We start from the raw sequence: 26,538 nt of genomic DNA on the forward strand, positions 1-26,538 counted from the left end.
TAAATACTTAGGAATATATCTACCTAAGGAAACAAAAGACTTGTACGTAGAAAACTATAAAACACTAGTGAAAGTAATCAAAGAGGACACTAATAGATGGAGAAATATACCATGTTCATGGATTGGAAGAATAAATATTGTAAAAATGAGTATACTACCCAAAGTAATTTATACATTCAATGCAATCCCTATCAAGCTACCAACGATATTTTTCACAGAACTAGAACAAATAATCTCACAATTTGTATGGAAATACAAAAAACCTCAAATAGCCAAAGCAATCTTGAGGAAGAAGAATGGAACTGGGGGAATTAACCTGCCGGACTTCAGGCTCTACTACAAAGCCACAGTCATCAAGACAGTATGGTACTGGCATAAAGACAGAAATATAGATCAATGGAACAAAATAGAAAGCCCAGAGATAAATCCACACACCTATGGACACCTTATCTTTGACAAAGGAGGCAAGAATATAAAATGGAGAAAAGACAGTCTCTTTAACAAGTGGTGCTGGGAAAACTGGTCAGCCACTTGTAAAAGAATGAAACTAGAACACTTCCTAACACCATACACCAAAATAAACTCAAAATGGATTAGAGAGCTAAATGTAAGACCAGATTCTACAAAACTCCTAGAGGAGAACGTAGGCAAAACATTCTCCGACATAAATCACAACAGGATCCTCCAAGACCCACCTCCCAGAATACTGGAAATAAAAGCAAAAATAAACAAATGGGACCTAATTAAAATCAAAAGCTTCTGCACAGCAAAGGAAACTATAAGTAAGCTGAAAAGACAGCCTTCAGAATGGGAGAAAATAATAGCAAATGAAGCAACTGATAAAGGATTAATCTCCAAAATATACAAGCAGCTCCTGCAGCTCAATTCCAAAAAAATAAATGACCCAATCAAAAAATGGGCCAAAGAACTAAACAGACGTTTCTCCAAAGAAGACATAAAGATGGCTAACAAACACATGAAAAAATGCTCAACATCCCTCATAATCAGAGAGATGCAAATCAAAACCACAATGAGATACCATTTCACACCAGTCAGAATGGCTGCTAGCCAAAAGTCTAAATGCAGTAAATGATGGATAGGGTGTGGAGAGAAGGGAACCCTCTTACACTGTTGGTGGGAATGCAAACTAGTACAGCCACTATGGAGAACAGTGTGGAGATTCCTTACAAAACTGGAAATAGAACTGCCATATGATCCAGCAATGGCACTCCTGGGCATACACACCGCGGAAACCAGAATTGAAAGAGACACATGTACTCCAATGTTCATTGCAGCACTGTTTATAACAGCGAGGACATGGAAGCAACCTAGATGTCCATCCGCAGACGAATGGATAAGAAAGCTTTGGTACATATACACATGGAGTATTACTCAGCCATTAAAAAGAATGCATTTGAATCAGTTCTAATGAGGTGGATGAAACTGGAGCCTATTATACAGAGTGAAGTAAGCCAGAAAGAAAAACACCAATACAGTATACTAACGCATATATATGGAATTTAGAAAGATGGTAACCTTAACCCTGTATATGAGACTGCGAAAGAGACATAGATGTATAGAACGGTCTTTGGGACTCTGTGGGAGAGGGTGAGGGTGGGATGATTTGGGAGAATGGCATTGAAACATGTATGTTGTCATATGTGAAACCAATCACCAGTTCAGGGTCGATGCATGTTACAGAATGCTCGGGGCTGGTGTGCGGGGATGACCCAGAGGGAGGATAAAGGGAAGAGGGAAGTGGGAGGGGGGTTCAGGAAGAAGAACTCATGTACACCCGGGGCAGATTCATGTCAATGTATGGCAAAGCCAACCAATATAATATTATAAAATAATTAGCCTCCAATTAAGAAAAAAAGAGAGAAAAATAAATTAAAAGTTCAAAAAAAATAAATAAAAAATAAATTAAAAAAATAATAAAGACATTAGGGAATGATCCAGGCAGGACTTGAAAAGGCCTTGCCCAGGTGAGAAAGGAAGTGAACTTTAGTGATTCTGACATTTAGCACTGTTTCTGCATTAAATCATTTTGCTGACTCTAAGCATCAGCCCAGAGGCTAAATAGTTTAAAGAAATGACTGACATAGAATCTCAGCAGAATTTTCAATAATTTGATGGGACTAAGAGGGGTTGTAGGATGTGGGACAAAACTTACAGTTCAGTTTCCAAAAATTAAGAATAGCTCAAACAACCTAGGATAAGGATGCATTAGAAATAAACCAGCTTCTATTTGCAGAGACACGCATGGACCTAGAGACTATCAGACAGAGTCAAGTAAGTCAGAAAGAGAAAAACAAGTATCGTATATGAATGCATACATATGGAATCTAGAAAAATGGCATAGATGATCTTATTTACAAAGGAGAAATGGAGAAGACATAGAGAATAAAATATGGATAACAAAGGTGGAAAGGGGAAGATAGGAAGAAGTGGGAGATTGGGATTGACTGATTTACACTAGTCATACTATGTATAAAAATATATAACTAATGAGAACCTACTGTATAGCACAGGGAGCTCTACTCAATGTTCTGTGGTGATCTAAATGAGAAGGAAATCCAAAATAGAAAGGATGAATATAGAAAGGATATACATGTATATACAGACATGTAACTCATTCCATTTGCTGTATAGTAGAAGATAACACAACACTGTAAAGCAGCTATGTTTATACAAAAATAATTAATTTTGAAAAAGAGAAAAAGACCAGCTCAAACAGACAAATTCAGCTAAAAAAAAATACTTCATTCATAATTGAGTAAATTTCAGTTCAGTTCAGTTCAGTTCAGTCGCTCAGTCATGTCCGACTCTCCGCGACCCCATGAATCACAGCACGCCAGGCCTCCCTGTCCATCACCAACTCCCAGAGTTCACTCAAACTCATGTCCATCGAGTCAGTGATGCCATCCAGCCATCTCATTCTCGGTCGTCCCCTTCTCCTCCCGCCCCCAACCTTTCCCAGCATCAGAGTCTTTTCCAGTGAGTCAACTCGTCGCATGAGGTGGCCAAAGTATTGCAGTTTCAGCTTTAGAATCAGTCCTTCCAATGAACACCCAGGATCGATCTCCCTTAGAATGGTCTGGTTGGATCTCCTTGCGGTACAAGGGACTCTCAAGAGTCTTCTCCAACACCACAGTTCAAAAGCATCAATTCTTCGGCGATCAGCTTTCTTCACAGTCCAACTCTCACATCCATACATGACCACGGGAAAAACCACAGCCTTGACTAGACGGACCTTTGTTGGCAAAGTAATGTCTCTGCTTTTTAATATATTATCAAGGTTGGTTATAACTTTCCTTCCAAGGAGTAAGCGTCTTTTAATTTCATGGCTGCAATCAGCATCTGCAGTGATTTTGGAGCCCAAAAAAATAAAGTCTGACACTGTTTCCACTGTTTTTCCATCTATTTCCCATGAAGTGATGGGACTAGATGCCATGATCTTTGTTTTCTGAATGCTGAGCTTCAAGCCAACCTTTTCACTCTCCTCTTTCACTTTCATCAAGAGGCTTTTGAGTTCCTCTTCACTTTCTGCCATAAGGGTAGTGGATCTTCACGACCAAGATAGTCACGATAACGTGATCACTGACCTAGAGCCAGACATCTTGGAATGTGAAGTCAAGTGGGCCTTAGAAAGCATCACGACGAACAAAGCTAGTGGTGGTGATGGAATTCCAGTTGAGCTATTTCAAATCTTGAAAGATGATGCTGTGAAAGTGCTGCACTCGATATGTCAGCAAATTTGGAAAACTCAGCAGTGGCCACAGGACTGGAAAAGGTCAGTCTTCATTCCAATCCCAAAGAAAGGCAATGCCAAAGAATGCTCAAACTACCACACAATTGCACTCATCTCACACGCTAGTAAAGTCATGCTCAAAATTCTCCAAGCCAGGCTTCAGCAATATGTGAACCGTGAACTCCCAGATGTTCAAGCAGGTTTTAGAATAGGCAGAGGCACCAGAGATCAAATTGCCAACATCCACTGGATCATGGAGAAAGCAAGAGAGTTCCAGAAAAACATCTATTTCTGCTTCATTGACTATGCCAAAGCCTTTGACTGTGTGGATCACAATAAACTGTGGAACATTCTGAAAGAGATGGGAATACCAGACCACCTGACCTGCCTCTTGACAAACCTGTATGCAGGTCAGGAAGCCACAGTCAGAACTGTACATGGAAAAACAGACTGGTTCCACATAGGAAAAGGAGTGCGTCAAGGCTGTTTATTGTCACCTTGCTTATTTAAGTTATATGCAGAGTACATCATGAGGAACGCTGGGCTGGAAGAAGCACAAGCTGGAATCAAGATTGCTGGGAGAAATATCAATAATCTCAGATATGCAGTGACACTACCCTTATGGCAGAAAGTGAGTAAAGTTACGTGCTGTGATTCATGGGGTCGCGGAGAGTCGGACATGACTGAGCGACTGAACTGAACCAAAAGAATGCTGGAAGCAAATCTGAATGAATCCCTTTTGGAGGAAGGTAAAATCATCTGGGTCTCTAATGAGTGTCTTGGTCAAGGTGATTAGAGCAAAGATGGAGTGAAAGTGTTGGCTGTCACGTGAAATTAACTGAACTATCGACCATCACACTGAGTTGGAGGGCAGGGAAGGAACCAGAAGGAAGAGGTAGTTTTGATTCAGAATTACGATTTGACCATCTAGGAGGACGGTAGTGGTATCAACTGGATAGGGCATAATACAGGAGTAGGTTTAGGAAATTAAAGAGCTAGTAAGTTTGGATGGCAATTTACTATGCTTTGAAATATCTGTGGATTTGTTCCAGGTGGAGATGTGTCCCGTTATAGGAAAAATGTCTAGGAAAACAATATTTTTTATGCATCTGGACCTAACTCTTTGCATTTCCTGTCACTGGGCAGCCTCAATATACATGATGTGAATGCCACCTGTTAAAGTTCAACTGAAATAGCATTGGGGTGAAAATCTAAGAAGTACAGATAGTCATGCTGGTAATGAACTGCTAAGAGCACAAAAGTCAATTTATGAAAATGAAATGAAAGTATTACTTCACACATTTGAAATAGAATTCATAAACTTAGTCAATTTTTAAAACCTTTTATCTCAATGTAGTTCTTTTCAATCAGCTGAGAACCTTATCCTATTGAATTATCAGTGTATGCTGGAAATATACTCTCCTCTTCAGTCTGCAACTTTACAAAAGACATTCTTGTCTCAGTTTTGCGTTATACACAAAATCTTAATTATGGTATAAAACTATATAACTAAAAGATGATTTACATTTTCAGTTGTTTGCAAATTTTCATCTAATTTGTATTTATCTGAACACACTAAATTCTGTTAGTTTCTTTCTCTCTTTCTTTCCCTGTCAGCATACTTCACATAAAACTCCTTTTCTGAGGACTTTTACTTCTTTGCATTGAGAAAAGTTGTTTGTAAATCAGTTCCAGGCCTTATAAGGAAACAACCAATGAATCTTGATTAATCCATTTAGAAACATTATTAAAAGTAAAATATGAAATTATTGCATTCAATATAAACATATACATGTTTTATTTCAGTAAAGAAAGAAAACAGAGATGTAAAAAGAATGTCTATACTGGATACACATGAAAAATGAATAAGAGGGGCTTCAAAGCATTTCATGAGAGAAAAAGTTTAATCCTTTGTTTTGATAGGAAAAATCAAATAGTTGATTTGGGCAATTTTTAAAATTTGAATTATATCCATTTTCAGACATGTGGTGAAAGAGGATAAGAGCCAATCAATAACAATTGATCCAGGGTTTCAGTTCATCTGCTTAGATTTCAGCTCACACTCATGCCCTCTCTCAGAGAGCTCCCTATGGCAGAGCTCATATAAAGGTACTCCAAGACATTAAATGTCTATGATTACTCAAAGTACTTCCTGCAACTGCTTGCTGTAATGTCATAGGCAGGGATGCTCCTGAGTCCTCCACTCAGATGGAAGCCTGCTTTAATCCATTGGCAATGAAAAGGACTGGGGCCAATGAAAGAAGGATGTGGGGTATTCTATCTATCTGATCTAAACCTCTAGGAAAAAAAAAATTTTTACAAACTTTTGTTTATCAATGAGCAAAGATAAATTATATGAATTCATAGCAAAATTCAAACAGATGGGAAAACAGTGGAAACAGTGATAGACTGTTTTCTTGGGCTCCAAAATCACTGCAAAGGGTGACTGCAGCCATGAAACTGAAAGAGGCTTGCTCCTTGAAAGAAAACTTATGACCAACCTAGACAGCATATTAAAAAGCAGAGACATTATTTTGCCAACAAAGGTCCGTCTAGTCAAAGCTATGGTTTTTCCAGTAGTCATGTATGGATGTGAGAGTTGGACTACAAAGAAAGCTGAGCGCCGAAGAATTGAAGCTTTTGAACTGCAGTGTTGGAGAAGATTCTCAAGAGTCCCTTTGACTGCAAGGAGAACCAACCAGTCCATCCTAAAGGAAATCAGTCCTGAATATTCACTGGAAGTTCTGATACTGAAGCTGAAACTCCAGTTCTTTGGCCAGTCAGTTTAAGTTCAGTTCAGTTCAGTCGCTCAGTCGTGTCCCACTATTTGCAACCCCATGGACTGCAGCACACTAGGCTTCCCTGTTCATCACCAACTCCTCAAGCTTGCTCAAACTCATGTCCACTGAGTCAATGATGCCATCCAACCGTCTCATCCTCTGTCATCCCCTTCTCCTCCTGCCCTCAATCTTTCCCAGCATCAGGGTCTTTTCCAGTGAGTCAATTCTTCGCATCAATTGGCCGAAGTATTGGAGTTTCAGCTTCAGCATCTGTCCTTCTAATGAATATTCAGGACTGATTTCCTTTAGGATGGACTGATTGGATTTCCTTGCAGTCCAAGGGACTCTCAAGAGTCTTGCCCAACACCTCAGTTCAAAAGCACCAATTCTTTGGTGCTCAGCTTTCTTCACAGTCCAACTCTCATATCCATGCATGGAAAAACCATAGCTTTGACTAGACAGACCTTTGGTGGCGAAATAAAGTCTCTGCTTTTTAATATGCTGTCTAGGCTGGTCATAACTTTTCTTCCAAGGAACAAGCATCTCAATTTCATGGCTGCAGTTGCCATCTGCCATGATTTTGGAGCCCAAGAAAATGAAGTCAGTCACTGTTTCCACTGTTTCCCCATCTATTTGCCATGAAGTGATGGGACCGGATGTCATGATCTTAGTTTTCTGAATGTTGAGTTTTAAGCCAACTTTTTACTCTACTCTCTCACTTTCATCAAGAGGTTCTTTAGTTCTTCTTCGCTTTCTGCCATAAGGGTGGTGTCATCTGCATATCTGAGGTTACTGATATTTCTCCCAGCAATCTTGATTCCAGTTTTTGCTTCATAAGCCCAGAATTTCTTACGATGTACTCTGCATAGAAGTTAAATAATCAGTGTGACAATATATAGCCTTGAGGTACTCCTTTCCCAAACTGGAAACAGTCTGTTGTTCCTTGTCCAGTTCTAACTGCTGCTTCTTGACCTGCACACAGATTTTTCAGGAGGCATGTCAGGTGATCTGGTATTCCCATCTCTTTCAGAATTTTCCACAGTTTGTTGTGATCCACACAGTCAAAGGCTTTGGCATAGTTAGTAAAACAGAAATAGATGTTTTTCTGGAACTCTCTTGCTTTTTCGATGATCCAACAGATGTTGGCAATTTGATCTCTGGTTCCTCTGCTTTTTCTAAATCCAGCTTGAACATCTGGAAGTTCACAGTTCACGTACTGTTAAAGCCTGGCTTGGAGAATTTTCAGCATTACTTTACTAGCATGTGAGATGAGTACAACTGTACGGTGGTTTGAGCATTCTTTGGCATTACCTTTCTTTGGGATTGGAATGAAGACTGACCTTTTCCAGTCCTTTGGCCACTGTTGAGTTTTCCAAATTTGCTGATCTATTGAGTGTAGCACTTTCACAGCATGATCTTTTAGGATTTGAAATAGCTCAACTGGAGTTCCATCACTTCCACTAGCTTTGTTCGTAGTGATGCTTCCTAAGACCCACTTGACTTCACATTCCAGGATGTCTGGCTCTAGGTGAGCGATTACACCATTGTGATTATCTGGGTCATGATGATCTTTTTTGTATAGTTATTCTGTGTATTCTTGCCACCTCTTCTGAATATCTCCTGCTTCTGTTAGCTTCATACCAGAAGGAGGTTTAGGGACAGGTCAAAAGGATGGGTGGGCTTTGAATTGTTTCTAGAGCTGCATTTCTACTCTTTTCTCATTTGTTTCCAATCCCTCAAAGAATTGGGTTGCAAACTGGATGACATCAAGAGACTGACCCAGCCATCCAACTGCATTATCTTCCATTGTTTCTTTGTATCAGGGAGAAGACCTTCAACTAAGATATAAATAAGAACTTTCTATGTTCTAGATTTAGGACTATGTATCTTTGGAATGTTTAAGTACATCCTTCCACAAAAGTCTCAGAATCTTAGCTTAGGGAAGAAGACCTAAGAAAAACATTCCTGTTGGGCTCTGAATATCAGCTTTCAATCTCATCAACTTCTGACTATAGAGCTACTAAAAAAAAAAATCTTTTAGAAAAACTTATCAAGTTTCAGCTGAGAATGGTAAATATTTCTGGCAGCACTGAACAATCCCATGCATGTAAGAAGCACCTTCAAAGAAAGTGAAGAACATACTACTTTCCTAAGATCCAGTGAAGGGAAAACTATTAGTCACTCAATCATGTCCAACACTTTGCAACCCCATGGACTATCACCCACCAGGCTCCTCTGTCCTTGCAATTCTTGAGGCAAGAATACTGGAGTGGGTAGCCTTTCACTTTTCCAGGGGATCATCCCAACCCAGGGATCAAACCCAGGTCTCCTGAATTGTAGGCAGATTCTTCACCATCTGAGCCACTGGGGAGCCCCCTGAGTTCCAGAGCCACTCCCCCAAAAAACAAAACAAAAACTTAGACAATTTCCCTGAAAGTTGCCAACAGTTGGTAGGACCCTAGCCACAAATGGAGTGAAATCCAAATTTCTGTTCAGCCATTTTTTGGGAGGCATTCAACCTGACAGTTAAGCTGCCTGAAGATGCAAAAGCTTGCATGACCCAGTCAGGCAAAAAGAAAAAATTTTTAGGACACAGACCAAGAAGCCAAATGGGAGGGAATAGCTATCCTTGGAACCCACTCCAGTGTTCTTGCCTAGAGAATCCCAGGGACAGGAGAGCCTGGTGTGCTGCCGTCTATGGGGTTGCACAGAGTCGGACACGACTGAAGTGATGCAGCAGCAGCAGCAGCAGCAGCTGTCCTTGGAGAGGAAAGATCAATAACTGAAGGGTACTTGAAAGCAACTGACAAGTCACAATTCAGAGATCCAATTTTACAAATGTTTTTTTCTGGTCCATATGAGAGAAAGGGGCAATGTAAAATTTTTCCTCCCTCCCTCAGCCAGTAGAGATCTGGGAGAGCTTCGATAATAATTCTCACCCTTTGCCATCTTCTGTCAGTTTTCCCATTATCTTGTCTACAGGCTCTATAACAAGTAGGGTATCCCAGAAAGCCTCCTCCTGTTCACTAGAAACTGCTGAAGAGGAAAAAATCATTTCCCCCTCCATACTTTGTGGTGAATGTTTGGCCACAACCCCTTTTTCTCAGGGCTTCCAGGTGGCTTAGCTGTAAAGAATCCACCTGCCAATGCAGGAGATGTGGGTGTCATCCCTGAGTTGGAAAGATTCCCTGGAGTAAGAAATGGCAACCCACTCTAGTAATCTTGCCTGAAACGTCCCATGGACAGAGGATCCTGGCAGGCTACAATCCATGGGGTTGCAGAGTCAGGCAGGACTTAAGTGACTGAACTTGTCCGTGCACACACACGCCTTTTTCTCTGGATCACCTGGTAAATAGATAAACTAGTCTAGGTTAAAAGTGTTCTGCTGTGGCTGCTCTAATTCAAGATGGTCTTTGGTAAAGTTAACCTATTTGTTCAGCTTTAAAGCAAAATTTTTACCTACCTGAGACCTCCATCACACGCAGTCCTACCCCAGACTCAGAAATGCTCAGATAAAGTCTGAAAGCTCATGATGTAAAAGCTGCAGTGTTACGTTCAGAGAGGGGGTTATCCACCACCTCCAGAGGCCGTGAGAAAACAGCAAACCCAAGCGACTTGACAGGTACCGTCACCTGCTCTTCATTGCTCCTGGGGCCATTGGTGGTCTCATTCAGTTCCCTCTTCTGACACAAGGACTATTAAAAGATAAACTGAGGCATATTAAACAAGCATTTATTTCAGCAAAAAATTAATTTCACTCTGAGTTCTGAGGATTTGCGCCAAATGAAAGACTTTTATAGGCAGAAAGGAGCAGGAACAAAGGAGTTATACTGACAAAGAAGTGGGTTGATTATTGCAAAGTTACCTTCTGTAAGGCGATGGCAAAGACATATTATGAATTAACTGTTTACCTAAGAAGTGCAGATCCGGTGCTTCCTGATTGACTGACAATTCCATTTCTAGGAGAGCAAAAATTATAGTTAAGCCTTGGTTTGAACAAGGCAGAACATTCTTTGAAATGAATCACAGCAAGATCCTCTATGACCCACCTCCTACGGTAATGGAAATAAAAACAAAAATAAACAAATGGGACCTAATTAAACTTAAAAGCTTTTGCACAGCAAAGAAAACTATAAACAAACTGAAAAGATAACTCTCAGAATGGGAGGACATAATAGCAAATGAAACAACTGACAAAAAAGTTAATCTCCAAAATATACAAGCAGTTCATGCAGCTGAATATCAGAAAAACAAACAACCCAATCAAAAAGCAGGCAGAAGACCTAAACAGATATTTCTCCAAAGAAGACAAACAAATGACTAATAAACACATGGAAAGAAGCTCAACATCACTCATTATTATCAAACTACAAATCAAAACTGCAGTAAGGTATCACACTGATAAGAAAGGCCATCATCAAAAAATCTACAAACAATAAATGCTAAAGAGGGTGTGGAGAAAAGGGAACTCTTTTGCACTGTTGATGGGAATGCAAGTTGATACAGCCACTATGGAAAACAGTATGGAGATCGCCTAAAAAACTAGGAATAAAACTAGCATATGACTCAGCACTCCCACTACTGAACATATACCCTGGTTTGTTTAGTCACTAAGTTGTGTCCAAGTCTTTCGACCCCCTGGACTGTAGCCTGCCAGGCTCCTCTGTCCATGGGATTCTCCAGGCAAGAAAATTGGAGTAGGTTTCCATTTCCTTCTCCAGGGGTCTTTCCCACCCAGGAATCGAACCTGGGTCTCCTGCATTGCAGGCAGATTCTTTACCCACTGAACTACAAAGGAATCCTAATATATCCTGAGGAAATCATAATTGAAAAAGACACATGTACCCCTGTGTTAATCACAGCACTATTTACAATAGCTGGAACAAGGAAATAGCCTAGATGTCCATCAACAGAATAATGGATAAAGAAGATGTGGTACATATATACAATGGAATATTACTCAGATATAAAAAGGAACACACTTGAGTCATTTCTAATGAGGTAGATCACTCTAGAGCCTATTATACAGAGTGAAGTAAGTCAGAGAGAAAAAACAAATATCCTATATTAATGCATATATATGGAATCTAGAAAGATGGTACTGATGAACCTATCTACAGGGCATGAATAGAGACACAGACAAAGAGAACAGACTTGTGGATCCATTTAGGGGTGGGAGAAGGTGGAATGATTTGAGAGATTAGCACTGAAACATATACATTACCATACAGAAAACAGCCAGAGGGAATTTGCTGTATGACACAGGGAGCTCAAACCCAGTGCTCTTTGACCATCTAGAGGGGTAGGATGGGGTGGGAAGTGAGAAAGAAGTTCCAGAGGGAGGGGACATATGTATACCTGTAACTGATTCATGTTGATGTATGGCAGAAACCCACACAATACTGTAAAGCAATTATCCTCCAATTAAAAATAAATTTAAAAAGTCTTGTGTTGACATGGGATTTAGCATATACAAAGCTCAATTTGGCACCTATTGTCCTGTTTCTGACACATATTAATGAGCTTAATCCTGCTATAATACAGAGATGATTTTTGTAAAGGTAAGTACTGAGGTGGCTCTAATGCAATGACAAGTGATGTAGGCACACCAAAATCTAAACCTATAAATGCCTCAAGGGAATGAAATTAAAATGGTAAGGACAACCAATCCCAAACAGCCAATTAGGCTGTAAGCTATAATTTTCTTACTTTTCTTCCAAACTTTTCCTATGTAAGTCTCTCCCCAAGCTCCTGTCAGCAGAGTGTTCCTAATCACTTCTGATTTGACACTGCCCAACTAACTGAATCTGGTCCCATCACTTCATGGGAAATAGATGGGGAAACAGTGGAAACAGTGTCAGACTTTATGTTTTTGGGCTCCAAAATCACCGCAGATGATGATTGCAGCCATGAAATTAAAAGACGCTTACTCCTTGGAAGGAAAGTTATGACCAACCTAGATAGCATATTAAAAAGCAGAGACATTACTTTGCCAACCAAGGTCCGTCTAGTCAAGGCTATGGTTTTTCCCGTGGTCATGTATGGATGTGAGAGCTGGACTGTGAAGAAAGCTGATTGCCGAAGAATTGATGCTTTTGAACTGTGGTGCTGGAGAAGACTCTTGAGAGTCCCTTGGACTGCAAGGAGATCCAACCAGTCCATTCTAAAGGAGATCAATCCTGGGTGTTCATTGGAAGGACTGATGCTAAAGCTGAAACTGCAATACTTTGTCCACCTCATGTGACGAGTTGACTCACTGGAAAAGACTCTGATGCTGGGAAAGGTTGAGGACGGGAGGAGAAGGGGACAACCGAGAATGAGATGGCTGGATGGCATCACCAACTCCGTGGACATGAGTTTGAGTGAACTCCGGGAGTTGGTGATGGACAGGGAGGCCTGGCGTGCTGTGATTCATGGGGTCGCGGAGAGTCGGACACGACTGAGCGACTGAACTGAACTGAACTGAACTAACTGAATCACATTTTGCTCAAATAAACTCTAAAAGTTTTAATGCACCTTGATTTATCTTTCAGCAGCTCCAAATTACTTTTATTGTTTTTCTGGATTCTCCTGTGATATGTAAGCTTCTAATTCTATGCACAGCCCAGAAAATGGCAGTAACAACTTTCTAAGTCTTATTTGATAATTATAATCCACTGTAGGATGCTGAATTGTTTCAGTTATGTCCAACTCTTTGTGACCCTATGGACCATAACCTACCAGGCTCCTCCGTCTTCTCCAGGCAAGAATACTAAAGTGGGCTGCCATAACCACCTCCAGGGGACATTCCCGACCCAGGGTTCAAACTCACATCTCTTAAGAATCTTGCGCTGGCAGGCCTCTTTACCACTAGCGCCACCTGACAAACTGTAACAGAAAAACAAATCCGACTCCATATTGGATCTATTCCTTCAGCTCTAACTCTTGTGCTCTGTGGCCTGTACCGAGTTATGGTGGCTCTGTGCCTCCAGAAGACTGCTCCCTAAAATATACATGATAGCCTATTCTCAAGGCATTGAGCTTTATGAGAATCCCCAGAACAGAAAATAATACTTGTCTCATTTCAGGTTTATAGGAACATTGTTGTGACCAGACCCTCATGGGCAGCCACCATAACAAATGATTCCTACACCAAGAAGCTTGCAATGACCAGCCACTCGTCTCTCCATTCAGTATAAAAGCAGCCTGAACTGTAACTCAGGTAAGATGATTCTTTGGGACTAATCTACCACCTTGCCTGCTGACTTTCTGAATAAAGCTTCTATCAGTTCAGTTCAATTCAGTTCAGTTGCTCAGTCATGTCCAACTCTTTGCGACCCCATGGACTGCAGCACACCAAGCCTCTCTGTCCATGGCCAACTCCCAGAGTTTACTTGAACTCATGCCCATTGAGCTGGTGATGCCATCCAACCATCGCATCCTCTGTCGTCCCCTTCTCCTCCTGCCTTCAATCTTTTTCCCAGTATCAGGGTCTTTTCAAATGAATCAGCCCTTCACATCAGGTGGCCAAAATATTGGAGTTCAGCTTCAGCATCAGTCCTTCCAACGAATATTCAAAACTGATTTCTTTTAGGATGGACTGGTTGGATCTCCTTGCAGTCCAAGGGACTCTCAAGAGTCTTCTCCAACACCACGTGCTAAGTTGCTTCAGTTGAGTCTAACTCTTTGCAGCCTCATGGACTGTAATCCGCCAAGCTCTACTATCCATGGGATTTTCCAGACAGGAGTACTGGAGTGGGTTGCCATTTCCTACTCCAGGGGATCTTCCCAACCCAGGAACGGAACCCATATCTCTTATGTCTCCTCCAGCACCACCTGGGAAGTCCTCAAGTTGCAATTCTTCATCCAAAAACCTTGTCTCTGTTTTTAGTGGCCAGTCCTATGGTTAGCAATTTGAGCTTGATGCATGCATGCTAAGTCGCTTCATCCTATTGGACTCTTTGGGACCCCATGGACTGTAGCCTGCCAGGCTCCTCTGTCCATGGAATTCTCTAGGCAAGAATACTGGAGTGGATGGCCATGCCTTCTCCAGGGGATCTTCCCGACCCAGGGGTCGCATCTGCATCTCCTGCAACTCCTGCATTATAGGCTGATTCTTTATCTCTGAGCCACCGGGAAAGCCCTTGGAGCTTGGACTCGGTAACAAAACAAGATAACTAAGCTAACTGGAATTGGATATAAGAAGCTTCCAGCTTTGTCTCTAGACTCTTAAGAGACCCATTAGATTCATGATAAAGGAAAGGCCTTTTAATCTTCCTGTTTATATCTCTATTTTATTTGGCTATGGTGACTGTAGCTGGAATTTTAGCTGAGATCTTTTGGTATGTAAATTTCAATATTTTGCTATACAGGTGACATTTCCTCTGCGATTAGTTGAGCTGATTAGGGAAATTCTTCTACCTAATATATCTGTTTTGTTGTTGTTGTTTAGTTGCTATGTCCTGTAGGAAGAGGCTATTTTTGGAGTGTTCAAAGCACAAGCTTTGGGGTTCAACAAATTTGACTATAAACCCCACTTAGTGACATGTGGGTTTAGGCATGATGCTTTAACTGGCTAAGCGTCAATGATCTCATCTGAAGCCTAGGACAATACTGGACTCTAATAGGGTTGCTATCAGGATTAAATGATATAATGTATTAACCATATTGCAAATGGGAAATAGATCACACATCATAAGCAATGACAAAGTTAGATTCTTTTAATGATGATGACTTTTTTTTTGTATTAGATACATTTATACCCAAACTTCAAAATTTGAGATGTTTTTCTATCTTGCTTTATACGAACTAGCACAGTATCAAATGAATATGTAATTGTAAATCTGTAGTCTGTGAAAGCCTATAATAATTCATTTAATTAATATCTTTAAGAAAAATAAATTGGTTATTTTGCCCTGCAGGGGCCTAAAACATGCCTCTGAGTCTATTTATTCTGATAATATAATGGGTTCCATTTAATTACCATAAAATTTTAATTTCAACTAATTTTCCAAAACGTATTTACTTTGGAATTGGTAGTCATACTCTTCAGCTCACTGTTCCTCCTTCATATATTTTTCATAAAAAAATATAATTGGGAGGTATTTCAGTGAGGAAATGTATAACTTTGATGTAGTCTATATTATTTATTTAAATTAAAGCTTTATGCCATTGTTGATGGTGGAAGTAATTTGAAAGTTTTACAGCCTTGCTCTGCAATCTGACCTTTGCAACACCCCAAAAATGGAACATTTACATGCTATGCTTAAATTCCATTTTACAATATGCTTTGCCATTCTTTTTCAACATAGCATAGTCATTTTAGACAATTGTAAGCTTGACACCTGATTTCACTTTAACAGCACCTGCCTGGAGTATAATTAGCAGTCCATTTTTAAAAAAGGATTTCCATAGAGCACAGATGGCATTCCTCATACCAGACAAGCAATGATGTATGTTTGGAAATCAGCCAAAATGTCTGCAAAAAAATTGTGAGAATTTCAAGACAGGCATCTGAGCAAAAGGAAAAATTTCCCCTTTCTCTCCAAATGAACATCTGTTAAAGCCTATTCTCCCTAACTTTTCTTTCTAGTTTTTTTCTCATCCGACTTCATATATTTTTAGTACAATTCCAAAGACTATAACTAAATTTTTGTTTTGAATTATGACACCCACAGACTACCCAGTAAGAAAGTGTTACTGAGCGACATTATAAACAAATTTAGATCTACAGGTATATCTTTGAATGGGCATCATGTCACTTCACTCATGAATTAATTCAACCAATATTCTTGCTACAACTGAACCCTGCCCCACAGATTTAACAGAAGCTGATGGCTAACAGGAATTCTTGAGCTTGTGCTGCAGAGCAACAGGTACAGTAACAGCCCGTAAAAACCCCTTTGCTTTTAAGGAGCCGGTGTTAGCTATTTTTCCTTTCTCTTTTCCTTTCTTTGTCTACCTGCTCAGCTTCACGTAGCCCAGCTGTTTTATAGGAACTCAGAGTCAGCTCTTCTCTTAGCAAGCTGGCTAAGACCAGTTGGGACCGCTGACCCTAAAACTGGACCTGAGTGGTGTCTCATGAACGGCCTTTGGAAGGCAGAGGACTAGAAAACTCTACCCTCAGATCCTTCTGGGCACCTCCATTTAGAATATGCAGAGGCGAGACCTCACCTCTTTCTGCACGAATCACCAATCACCTTTCCCCGCAACTAGGACCACGCTGCTCATCCCTGCTCATTCCTTAAACATTTCAGTCCTCTTGGCTTCAGGGAAGCAGAGCTAGGTCTTGTTTTCTGTTTCCTTGTTTGACTGCCTTGTGCATAAACTCTTTCTCAGTTGTAACCTTGGTTTCTCAGCATTTGACTTGTTGTGTGTAGGGCAACGGAAACTAGTAACAACCTTGTCAGCTCAGGGGCGATTTTTATATAATGGAACAAATCATGTTCCCAGGTTGCCTGCCACCCGAGGATGTCACTTACTTCACAATTACCAAGCAGTTTTACAATGAACACTCTGGTCACAGGTGTTGACATTCTAATAATTTGAGGCAGGAGTGTCCTTTCTAATTCACGTGGATTCAGGGTATGAGCTGGTAGAGAGGCTTCCAAGGACAGTTCAAGGTGCTGGAGACAGAGTATTGAATCCAAAAAACAGTCCTTGCTCTCAGGAAGCCTGTAATCAATAAGGGTAAAAAATCTGTAGATATTTACCTAACAGCTGAAAAACAAACAAACCAAACCAAACCTGGGGACTTCCCTGGCGGTCCAATGGCTAAAATTCTGCGCTCGCAATGCAGAGGGCCCAGTTCGATCCCTGGTCAGAGAGCTAGATCCCACATGCTGCAACTAAGAGTTCTCATGCCAGAAATAAAGAACTGGCCTGTTGCAAGGAAGATCCCGTGTGATGCAACTACGATCCATCACAGCCAGATAAATAAATAAATAATTTTAAAATAAAGAAAAAATAATACTATTTAAAGGGGTAGAATGTGATGGGTGGTACCATTTTATTTAAGATCAGGGATTGCCTATATAAGGAAGTGGAGGTCTAAAGGAAGTGAGGGAGTAAGTCCAAGACATATGTGGTCAAAGCATTCCAGGCAAAGGGATTAGGGAATGCAGGCCTGAATGGGAGAAGCATGAATTCAGCGTGGTCAAGGGTAGGCAGGAAGCCAAGAGTGATGGGAGCTGAGGCTGTGCAGAAAAAGTATTGGCAGACAAGCCACCAGTTTGTAGTCAGATTTGACTGTCTAGAGCCCAGGTAGAGGTTTTGGTATTGTATGCAAAAGGGGGACATGATCTGATTTGCCTTTTTAAAACATCTGCAAAGGTTTCATTATGGACTGCAGCTTTCACTCGAAATTTTATATTTGCAAGAGTCACCATAAGCCACTTATTAATCTTATTTGCATTTTAAAAGGACTGCAGTGTGGAGAATTGAATATAGCAAAAGAATACAAATGAGAAGGACAACTATTTTCATGTGTTTAATTTCCCTAAATAGTTTGTAATTGACTTCAGCGTAGGACCGCTGCATTCTTCTGTGTTTCTGCCCAGAGAAACACCTGTAACTTCAAATGCTGTTTGGAAAAGAGTAACTATTTCATAGGAATTTATTAGTGAAATGATTTTTTTTAATTGTGAATAAACTTTAACTTTAAATATGTTCATCAAAATTACTTTGAATATCTTTAAAAGTCACTTTTAAATTATTTTTTATAATTTGATTATTCATTGGAATGAATGACAAAGGAAACTGTAGCTACCCTCAAATATCTAAAAGAAGTACAAGGAACAAATCTGTTGTGTGCTCTAATGAAGTTCCATGTAATGGTCTAACAAACTTTAAAAAATTTATATTTTCTAAGTAAGAAGCAGGAATAACGTAAATGATCAAAGTACATTTCAAAATATGGAGCATTAATGGTCATGTTCATCATTGGTTTTGCTACTGTACTTGAAAAATCTGTTGGCAGAAATATAATGATAGTTGTTGTGTATGTGCTTAGTCATGTCCAGCTTTTCCTGATTCCATGGACTGTAGCCCGCCAGGCTCCTCTGTCCAGGCAAGAATACTGGAATGGTTTGCCATTTCCTTCTCCAGGGGATTTTCTCGACCCAGAGATCAAACCAGCATCTCTTACATTGGTAGATGGGTTCTTTACCACTGGGGCACCTAGGAAGCCCATAATGATAGTAAAATACATAGAAATGATGAATAATAGATGTCAGCCAGCCCTCATCAAGTGCTTCCTCTCTTAAAAGACATCTTGACTGTCCTTATCCAGCACTCAAGGGATGTAAATGGGTTTCTGCATTAACCAAATGCAGTTAAGCGTACAGAAGTGTGGACTGAATAAATATATAGAAGTGTTAAATACACAGTCATTTCAAATGTGCTTTAAGATGAAGGAATATATGAACAGAAATCAATAACACAATATATAAAATGATGATGGAGCAGAGCACATATAATTAGTATACACATATTTATTGATTGAGTGAATTGAATTGACTAATAACCAAATATTGACTAAGGAACCTTGGGAAAAAATAAAATTTAAGGCAAAATTATTTTGAATAAGTTCTTTGGTTAACCAATTCTACAGTATCAGAATGGTACATAGGTTTCTCCATCAGGGTATTCTTTAATAATTTAAATCTTGTCATTAAGTTTAATATGCCTTAAAAAAAATCTTAATGAGGAGTGAGATATGATTTCTATTTGGCTCTCATAGCAACTTCTGTAATGCCTTGCAAGCACTAGGAAGTTTTTAATAAATAATTTTATTTATTAAAAATTACAATTATCACCAGTAATTTCATAAATAATGTTGGCAATCACACAGGCTCTTTAATATATCTGGAAGTCAGTTTTGATTGCTATTTTAAAAAAATAAAGATCAAGTTTTTCTTAAAATAAATGTTTGTTCTTCTTAAGGGCTCAATTCACATTCCCCTCTCTTCCCTGTCTGTTTTCATTGCAATCAAGGGAAGTTTACTGCATTCATACTTCTTAAAGATTTTTTTTTTATCTTTGCAATTGTATCATCCAGTGTTTTATCAGAGACTATGTGACTTGCTTAGAACACATGACTGGTAACTTCTAGAAGAACTTTTATTTGTAAAGTATTTCTCATTAGAAAATAGAAAATACTTGTCATTATGTGAAGTTTAAATTTTCCTATTTTTTAAGAGAGAAAAACGGTGTTTATTGTATATTTTTGTAAGCACACTACTGCCAGTAGAGGGAGAAAATGTTTTAATGGAAATGTTGAGATTTGTTTTAGTTATTGCTATTTTCCTTAAGCCAGAAGTCTAAAAATTTTTAGTAATTATTATATTTGTTAATATCAAGATACCATATACACTGTCTCTTATTACATGAAACAGTGTAACTATTTTTTATTTAAAATGATACTTTAATAAAGGCAAAAATATTGACTGATTTTTAATTTTTAATTAAAATTTTAATGTTTAACTTTTAATTTAAAATGGTTAATTTTTAATAAATGTGAAAATGTTGACTTCCCTGGTGGCCCAGACAGTAAAGCGTCTGCCTACAATGCGGGAGACCTGGGTTCAATCCCTGGATCGGGAAGATCCTCAGGAGAAGAAAATGGCAACCCATTTCAGTACTCTTGCCTGGAAAATCCCATGGACGGAGGAGCCTGGTAGGCTACAGTCCATGGGATTACAAAGAGTCGGATACAACTGAGTGACTTCACTTTCACAGACTGTGAATAAAATAAAATATACATTCATTTGGTCTATTGTTTTTTGTAAGAAATGAGATTTTTTTTATACTAATTACTGTTTTTGCAACTGAAATAGTAAAATTGAGAATTTTTCATTTCATAATTTTATAGGCATGTAATATATGACAGAAAATTAATACATTTAATATGTAAAATCTTATCAATTCATGAGAAAAACAAACAGGCCAGTTAAAAAGTACTAAGGATCCGAGCAATGATTTAAAAAATATAATTGTCAATAAACACAATAAGATGTTCAGCATTATTAGAAATTAAAAGCAAATTAAAATATGCTTTTCCTTAAGCTTAAAAGTAATAAGAACTATGATGGTTATTATTGCCATAAATATAGTGAAATAAGTGTAGTAGGTATGTAAGTATTTAGTTTTAGGTGGGAAATCAGCAAGCTTTACAAAAATTCCTAACAACGATCACACTTCCCTGTCCCAAATAACATACTTCTTATAAAATCACTTCATGGGAAAAATTAGATTTTGCAAAGAGGAATGCAAAAAATAGTTCATTTCAATATTATGTAGGGAATACTTGGGGGAGGAGGAGGAAATATTCACTATAAGGGATTTATTAAATATTGCATACTGCATCCACTTAAGGGAATACTATTTAGGTATTAAATATGCTTGTATTATTAAAACTAAACCAAACAGTTTACAGAGCAGCGTGTATGCTATGTTTCAACTATCACTCAAAATATACATTTTTACTGATAAATACTTTCTAAAATGTGTGTAATATAAATAAAAACTTTCTGTTACCTATGTATATTCAGAGAACACAAGCACAGCATTTCTCCTCAGGAAACATCTACACATGATTTAAACATTGCTAAGTAAGCCTAAATCCAGTTAAAGAGGCCTGCACAATTTCATGTCACTAATACATTTTAGTAATCAGGGTAATAGTAAAGATTCTGCGAGAGTCTTCATGAGGCTACCAGATAAGAGTGTGGTCACAATTAAGCACCATTTCATTTAATCAATCTGACCTGTGGTGGTCTGTTGTCAAACTGAACAGTTCACAAGTCATTCCCACACTTATCTCATGTAATGTCCTTTAGGAGTATATTAAAACTGTGGTTGGGATTATTTTAAGTAAGTTTAGTTTGTTGAAAAAGAAAAAAAAACGGCAAGCTTGGTTCTCAAGCCTCTGAAGAGGAACATATAGGCTAACAATCATAGGTGAGTATGGGAAGTAGGAAGTAATTGGGATCATATTAATAATGAGGTAAAAATATGTGTATCAGTGTTTGGAAAAGCTTTGTAGTGTTCATCCCTCTAAATCCTGCGGGAAAAAATCACTCTAACCATGACTCCATACTATTTTCAGAGAAAGGTACTTTCATGCCATTATAAATTCCTATGGAGCTACAATGTCTGACACAGAATTATATGGAAAGGACATTATGTGAAAAGATACTATGGAAATCCAGGATCCTAGTGGAGAATCAAAACAAGTAAAGTTCTTTTAAATGCTGTCATTTCTGGAATAAATTAAACCTGATACTATGTGAGAATGTCTTAAGTTCCCTTACAGGATTTTAATTCTAGAAGGATGTTGAGTTATTGTCTAGTGAACGGGTGCCTCTTTTAAGATAATACAAAAATATTCTAAAAAGACAGTGACTTTTTCCAATTAAAATTAATCTAGCTTGCTTGCTTACCTATCAGTGTGTCATTATTTTGCTAAAGTGTTCAAGTATCATATATGGTGGATCATTTCGATACACTGTGAATAAAAATAATGCCCCCTTTGGTCAGTCAGCAGCCTATCCTGCCTGGTGATTCTTAATGTTCTCTGTAGTCAAATTTCATTACATCATTTTAGAACAGTTCACAACTCTCTAATAAAGGCATGGTCCACAATACAAATGCTTCACATTTCCTAAATGTCATATCAATTAAGAATTACTTTTTCCTACTTCATTTATCATGCTAAATTGTAATTTCTATTTGGCCATAGTCCTTAACTCTCCTTTTAGTTACTTGTAAGCTGTACTTTCCTCTTATTTCTGGAAATTATTTTCCTGCTGAAATGAATTACTCTCCACTTTGTCCCTATAAAACTCAAATTTAATTTTTATCTTTCCACTTCTCCAATTTGTTGAGATGCTTTGAATTTAAATCCTATAATAAGAAAGTCAATCCCCCCAAGTAGATGTCATCAGTATAAATCTAATGTGTATTCATTCAAGTAATTGATAGAAGAGTGTCTGTTTTCTGCCTGGAAGATTTTAATCTGAGCCCTGCCCTCTCCAGTTAATTTAGCAATATTGTTAACTGCTATGATAAAATTTATTAGGTAAAGGGGAAAATGTGATATAAACAATCAAATCATTTTATTTCTTGAATGCTCTGTATATATCATACTAGACTAAGCAAATTAAAATCAACCAAATCTATTTTTTATCAGTCTCACATTTCTAAAGTAAATGAAATCAAATAATAAGGTTTTGGGAAATTTCTACAGATTAGTGTTCTTTATTTTTATTTCTAATTAATCACAGGGTAGGAGGAACTGCTGGATATTTCCAAATATTTGTGATTAAAATATGGGACACATGAAGAACAGTGCCATAAAGTTATTAAGTAGGATGTAGGTATCCAATGTGTGCACAATCTGCATGATACCAAGCACATTAAGTCAGTATAGCCCTAGACTTCTTATATTGGCAATTTCCTCTAGGGCTGAGAATTCCAATTAGCTTAGAGAGCTTATTTTCACATGAAAAACTCTGGATAATTTTGGGTAAGAATCATTGGATGAATTCATGTATATTATACATAAGCTTAAAAACATATGACTGGTTTCTCTCATTATGGTGAATAATACTACTTTTCTCCTTTTATTTCATAAAACACAATGAAATCTATTTGGCATATTCTTCAATTCAGGGAAATGGCTTACCGTATTCCTATTCTCAGATGCTTTTTTATTACACAAGGATTTTTCATAATAAAAATTTCAGAAATAAAAATGTAGATGATTCACTAATTATGATCATCTGCTTTTACACAAGTGTACACAAATTGGGGAGTTTCTTAAGTATTTAAGGCTTGTAAACATATAGGGGAAATCACAGTAGGAAGACCAAAATTATTTACAAAGGATCATTTATTTAACAATTTTTTTTTTTTACAAAATACAAAAAATCGTTGTTCTGCATGAATACATCATATATGAAAAAAAATGTGTTTTCACTGAACTTAATTTGAAGACATTCAGAATTTTACCTTCTACCAACTTGAATCAATTTTGTTTTGCAAGTTGTCTATTACCATCGCCAATCGGGGGGAAACCCTTTTTCTTGTTACTTAAATGATATTCACAACAGCTAACATTTTATAGAGATAAAATCAGACAATGTCTGTCACACAAAAGCTCTTTCTGCAAGTAACTGATTTGCCTATGATCCTAAATTTTTTTTTCCAAGCTATAGATAGGAAGAATTGAGGAGCTAGGTAAGTTTTATAATAATGTATTAGCAGCAGTTGATAGAAAATGCAACATAAGATTTGTTTTGTCTGTGGTACAAGAATATTCCCTATCAGACTCTAATGTATTTTTCTCTACTTGAACACAAGTCAGCACGTGCTGATTGTTTCTGGGATGACAAAATGTATAAAAATACAAGAAGCTGGTTCTGTTTGTCATCGTGAGTGGCTATTTTCATCAGCTAATATGAATGCATTGCTAAACGTAGTGAAGACAGGAAAATGACTTAAGGGTAATATATACAGAGTTAAAATACATTTTTTTAACCCACCTAAGAATGATTTCAGGCACTGCGGCTGTTCGGGATAAAAATGTTTCATGGTTTATTCTTGAATAGTAATATGATTGTCAGTGCAAGCAAGAGCAAATACCTGCCCACTGTCACATACATGACCTCGGACATCTGCAATGTTCAAAGCCAATTCATCTTCTGCATCTTCACTCTGGAGGCACCTTCAATACAAATGCTTCATAGTTTGCTCTTGATAGCAATTTAATTTTCAGTGCAAGCAAAAGCAAACACAAAGGCTGCTCACTGTCATACACACGACCAACACCTCTGGAATATTCAAAGCAAGTTCACCTCCATCTTCTCTGTGGAAGCATCTTTCGTAAGTGGCACTTAGTGTAAACCCTCTATAAATCATGAAAAACAGACTCGGGATGCCTGAATTTAATAATATTAGAAATCAAGGTCATAGTTCTCTCTCTGTGTAAACGATGTTCGAGTAAGGCTTGCCATCACAACATTTCTTTCCTGAGAATGGAGCTGATCCCCTCTGTCTATATCATAAGTGTGCATGCTCAGAGCTGTGGTCACTGTCGTGGCTGTCTTCGTTTGCTAGTGAGTCCCCTGTTTGCTGGAGGGTGGCTGCACTGATTCCCGAGAGCTCTGAAGGGAGGAGTGTTCCCTTTTTCACATTCACCAGTTCCTTTTCTCGAGCGGCAGCACCTTGCTGTCCTCCTTTTACCCTCTTCCACTTCATTCTCCTGTTCTGGAACCACACTTTCACCTTTAACAAAGAAAGGGAACAAGTGAAAGAAAGAAAGAAAGTGAAATGGACAAATGTTTTTCATCCATTTTGGTCATCAATGAAAAAAATGGCTTTTCAAAAGCTTTTACAAATACACTGTGAAGTAATGAATGTGAAAATAAGTCACCATTGAATTTAATCAGGGCCCATGTTCATAATAATTTTAAAACATTCAGAAGGTACCAAGTCCTGTGTTTTGTATTTTATGACATGTGCTAAGTCGCTTCAAAAGACCCTGATGCTGGGAAAGATTGAAGGCAGGAGGAGAAGGGGACGACCGAGGACGAGATGGCATCACTGATTCAACTGACATGAGTCTGAGGAAGCGCGGGGAAATGGTGAAGGACAGGGAAGCCTGGAGAGCTGGAGTCTATGGGGTCGCAAAGAGTCGGACACGACTGAGCGACTGAACAACAACAAAGTTGCTTCAGTCGTGTCCAACTCTGTGCGACCCGAAGGACTGTAGCCCTGCAAGTCCCTCTCTCCGCGGGATTCTCCAGGCAAGAATACTGGAGTGTGTTGCCATTTCCTCCTCCAGGAGATCTTCCCGACCAGGGATCAAAACCCCATCATTTACATCTCCTGCACTAGCCCACCTGGGAAGCCCATTTTATGACACACCATGTAAGAGAATAGATGGGAAAGTACTGTATCATTTCAGGTTGTTCAAAGGTATTTAGTTTATAAAGAGTTTTTGTGAATTAGAACTCCCATTCAGTAATTGTCTTGGTCAAACAGCACCCACTTTGCCCCCTCCCCATGCTGTCAATTCCTGGACCAATCTAAAATATACTCAGGGAGCTATTGATGAAGCTCCGTCTGGAACATCATTCTGTGCCCCTGCAGTCCACTGCTGCACTCACAGAGTTTATTGGGCCATTTCACCTCAGAGTGAGTTCATCTTCTTTTGAACTATGCTTTTTCTCCTCCCTTAATACTTTGATTTTATAGTACAAATATGTGATTCTGATTTCCTCAAAACAAGATAAAAAATTTTCCCTGGTATTGTTGTTTAGTTGCTCAGTCATGTTTGACTCTGTGACCCCATGGACTGCAGCACACCAGGCTTCCCTGTCCTTCAACGTCTCCCAGAGCTTGCTCAAACTCATGTCCATTGAGTCAATGATTCCACCCAACCATCTCATCCTCTGTTGCCCCTTTTTCCTCCTGCCCTCAATCTTGTCCAGCATCAGGGTCTTTTTCCAATGAGTCAGTTCTTCTCGTCAGGTGGCCAAAGTATTGGAGTTTCAGCTTCAGCATCAGTCCTTCCAATGAATATTCAGGGTTGATTTCCTTTAGCATTGACTGGTTTGATCTTGCTGTCCAAAATTTTCACTGCTGCTGCGGCTGCTGCTGCTAAGTCGCTTCAGTCGTGTCCGACTCTGTGCGACCCCATAGACAGCAGCCCACCAGGCTCCCCCGACCCTGGGATTCTCCAGGCAAGAACACTGGAGTGGGTTGCCATTACCTTCTCCAATGCATGAAACTGAAAAGTGAAAGTGAAGTTGCTCAGTCATGTCCGACTCCTAGCGACCGCATGGACTGCAGCCTACCAGGCTCCTCCATCCATGGGATTTTTATGCATTTTCCAAACACGAATTTTTATAGATGAGGAAGCTGAGACTTAAAGGTTAAACAACTTGCCTAAGAACACAAAAATAGGTAAATGTGGTGCCAGAATTTAAACCTTGGGTTGGTTTGGTTTCAAATTAATTTTATTTT

The 26,538-nt window shown here is 38.8% G+C and overlaps 1 protein-coding gene across 1 annotated transcript in view; it reads right to left on the bottom strand.

Annotated features, from left to right (window-relative positions):
- Positions 1 to 24,094: 24,094 nt before the first annotated feature.
- Positions 24,095 to 26,538, bottom strand: part of MEOX2 (mesenchyme homeobox 2) — a 73,353-nt gene continuing 70,909 nt past the window's right edge. Inside the window, exon 3 of the mRNA XM_055420521.2 lies at positions 24,095 to 24,795. Coding sequence (XP_055276496.1) covers positions 24,571 to 24,795 — 225 coding nt within the window. The 3' untranslated portion in view covers positions 24,095 to 24,570. The remainder of the gene's footprint in view (positions 24,796 to 26,538) is intronic.

The sequence above is a fragment of the Moschus berezovskii genome, chromosome 3 (genome assembly GCF_049115385.1).
Source record: "Moschus berezovskii isolate FMDL1 chromosome 3, NW_MosBer_1.0, whole genome shotgun sequence".
Classification (NCBI taxonomy): domain Eukaryota; kingdom Metazoa; phylum Chordata; class Mammalia; order Artiodactyla; family Moschidae; genus Moschus; species Moschus berezovskii.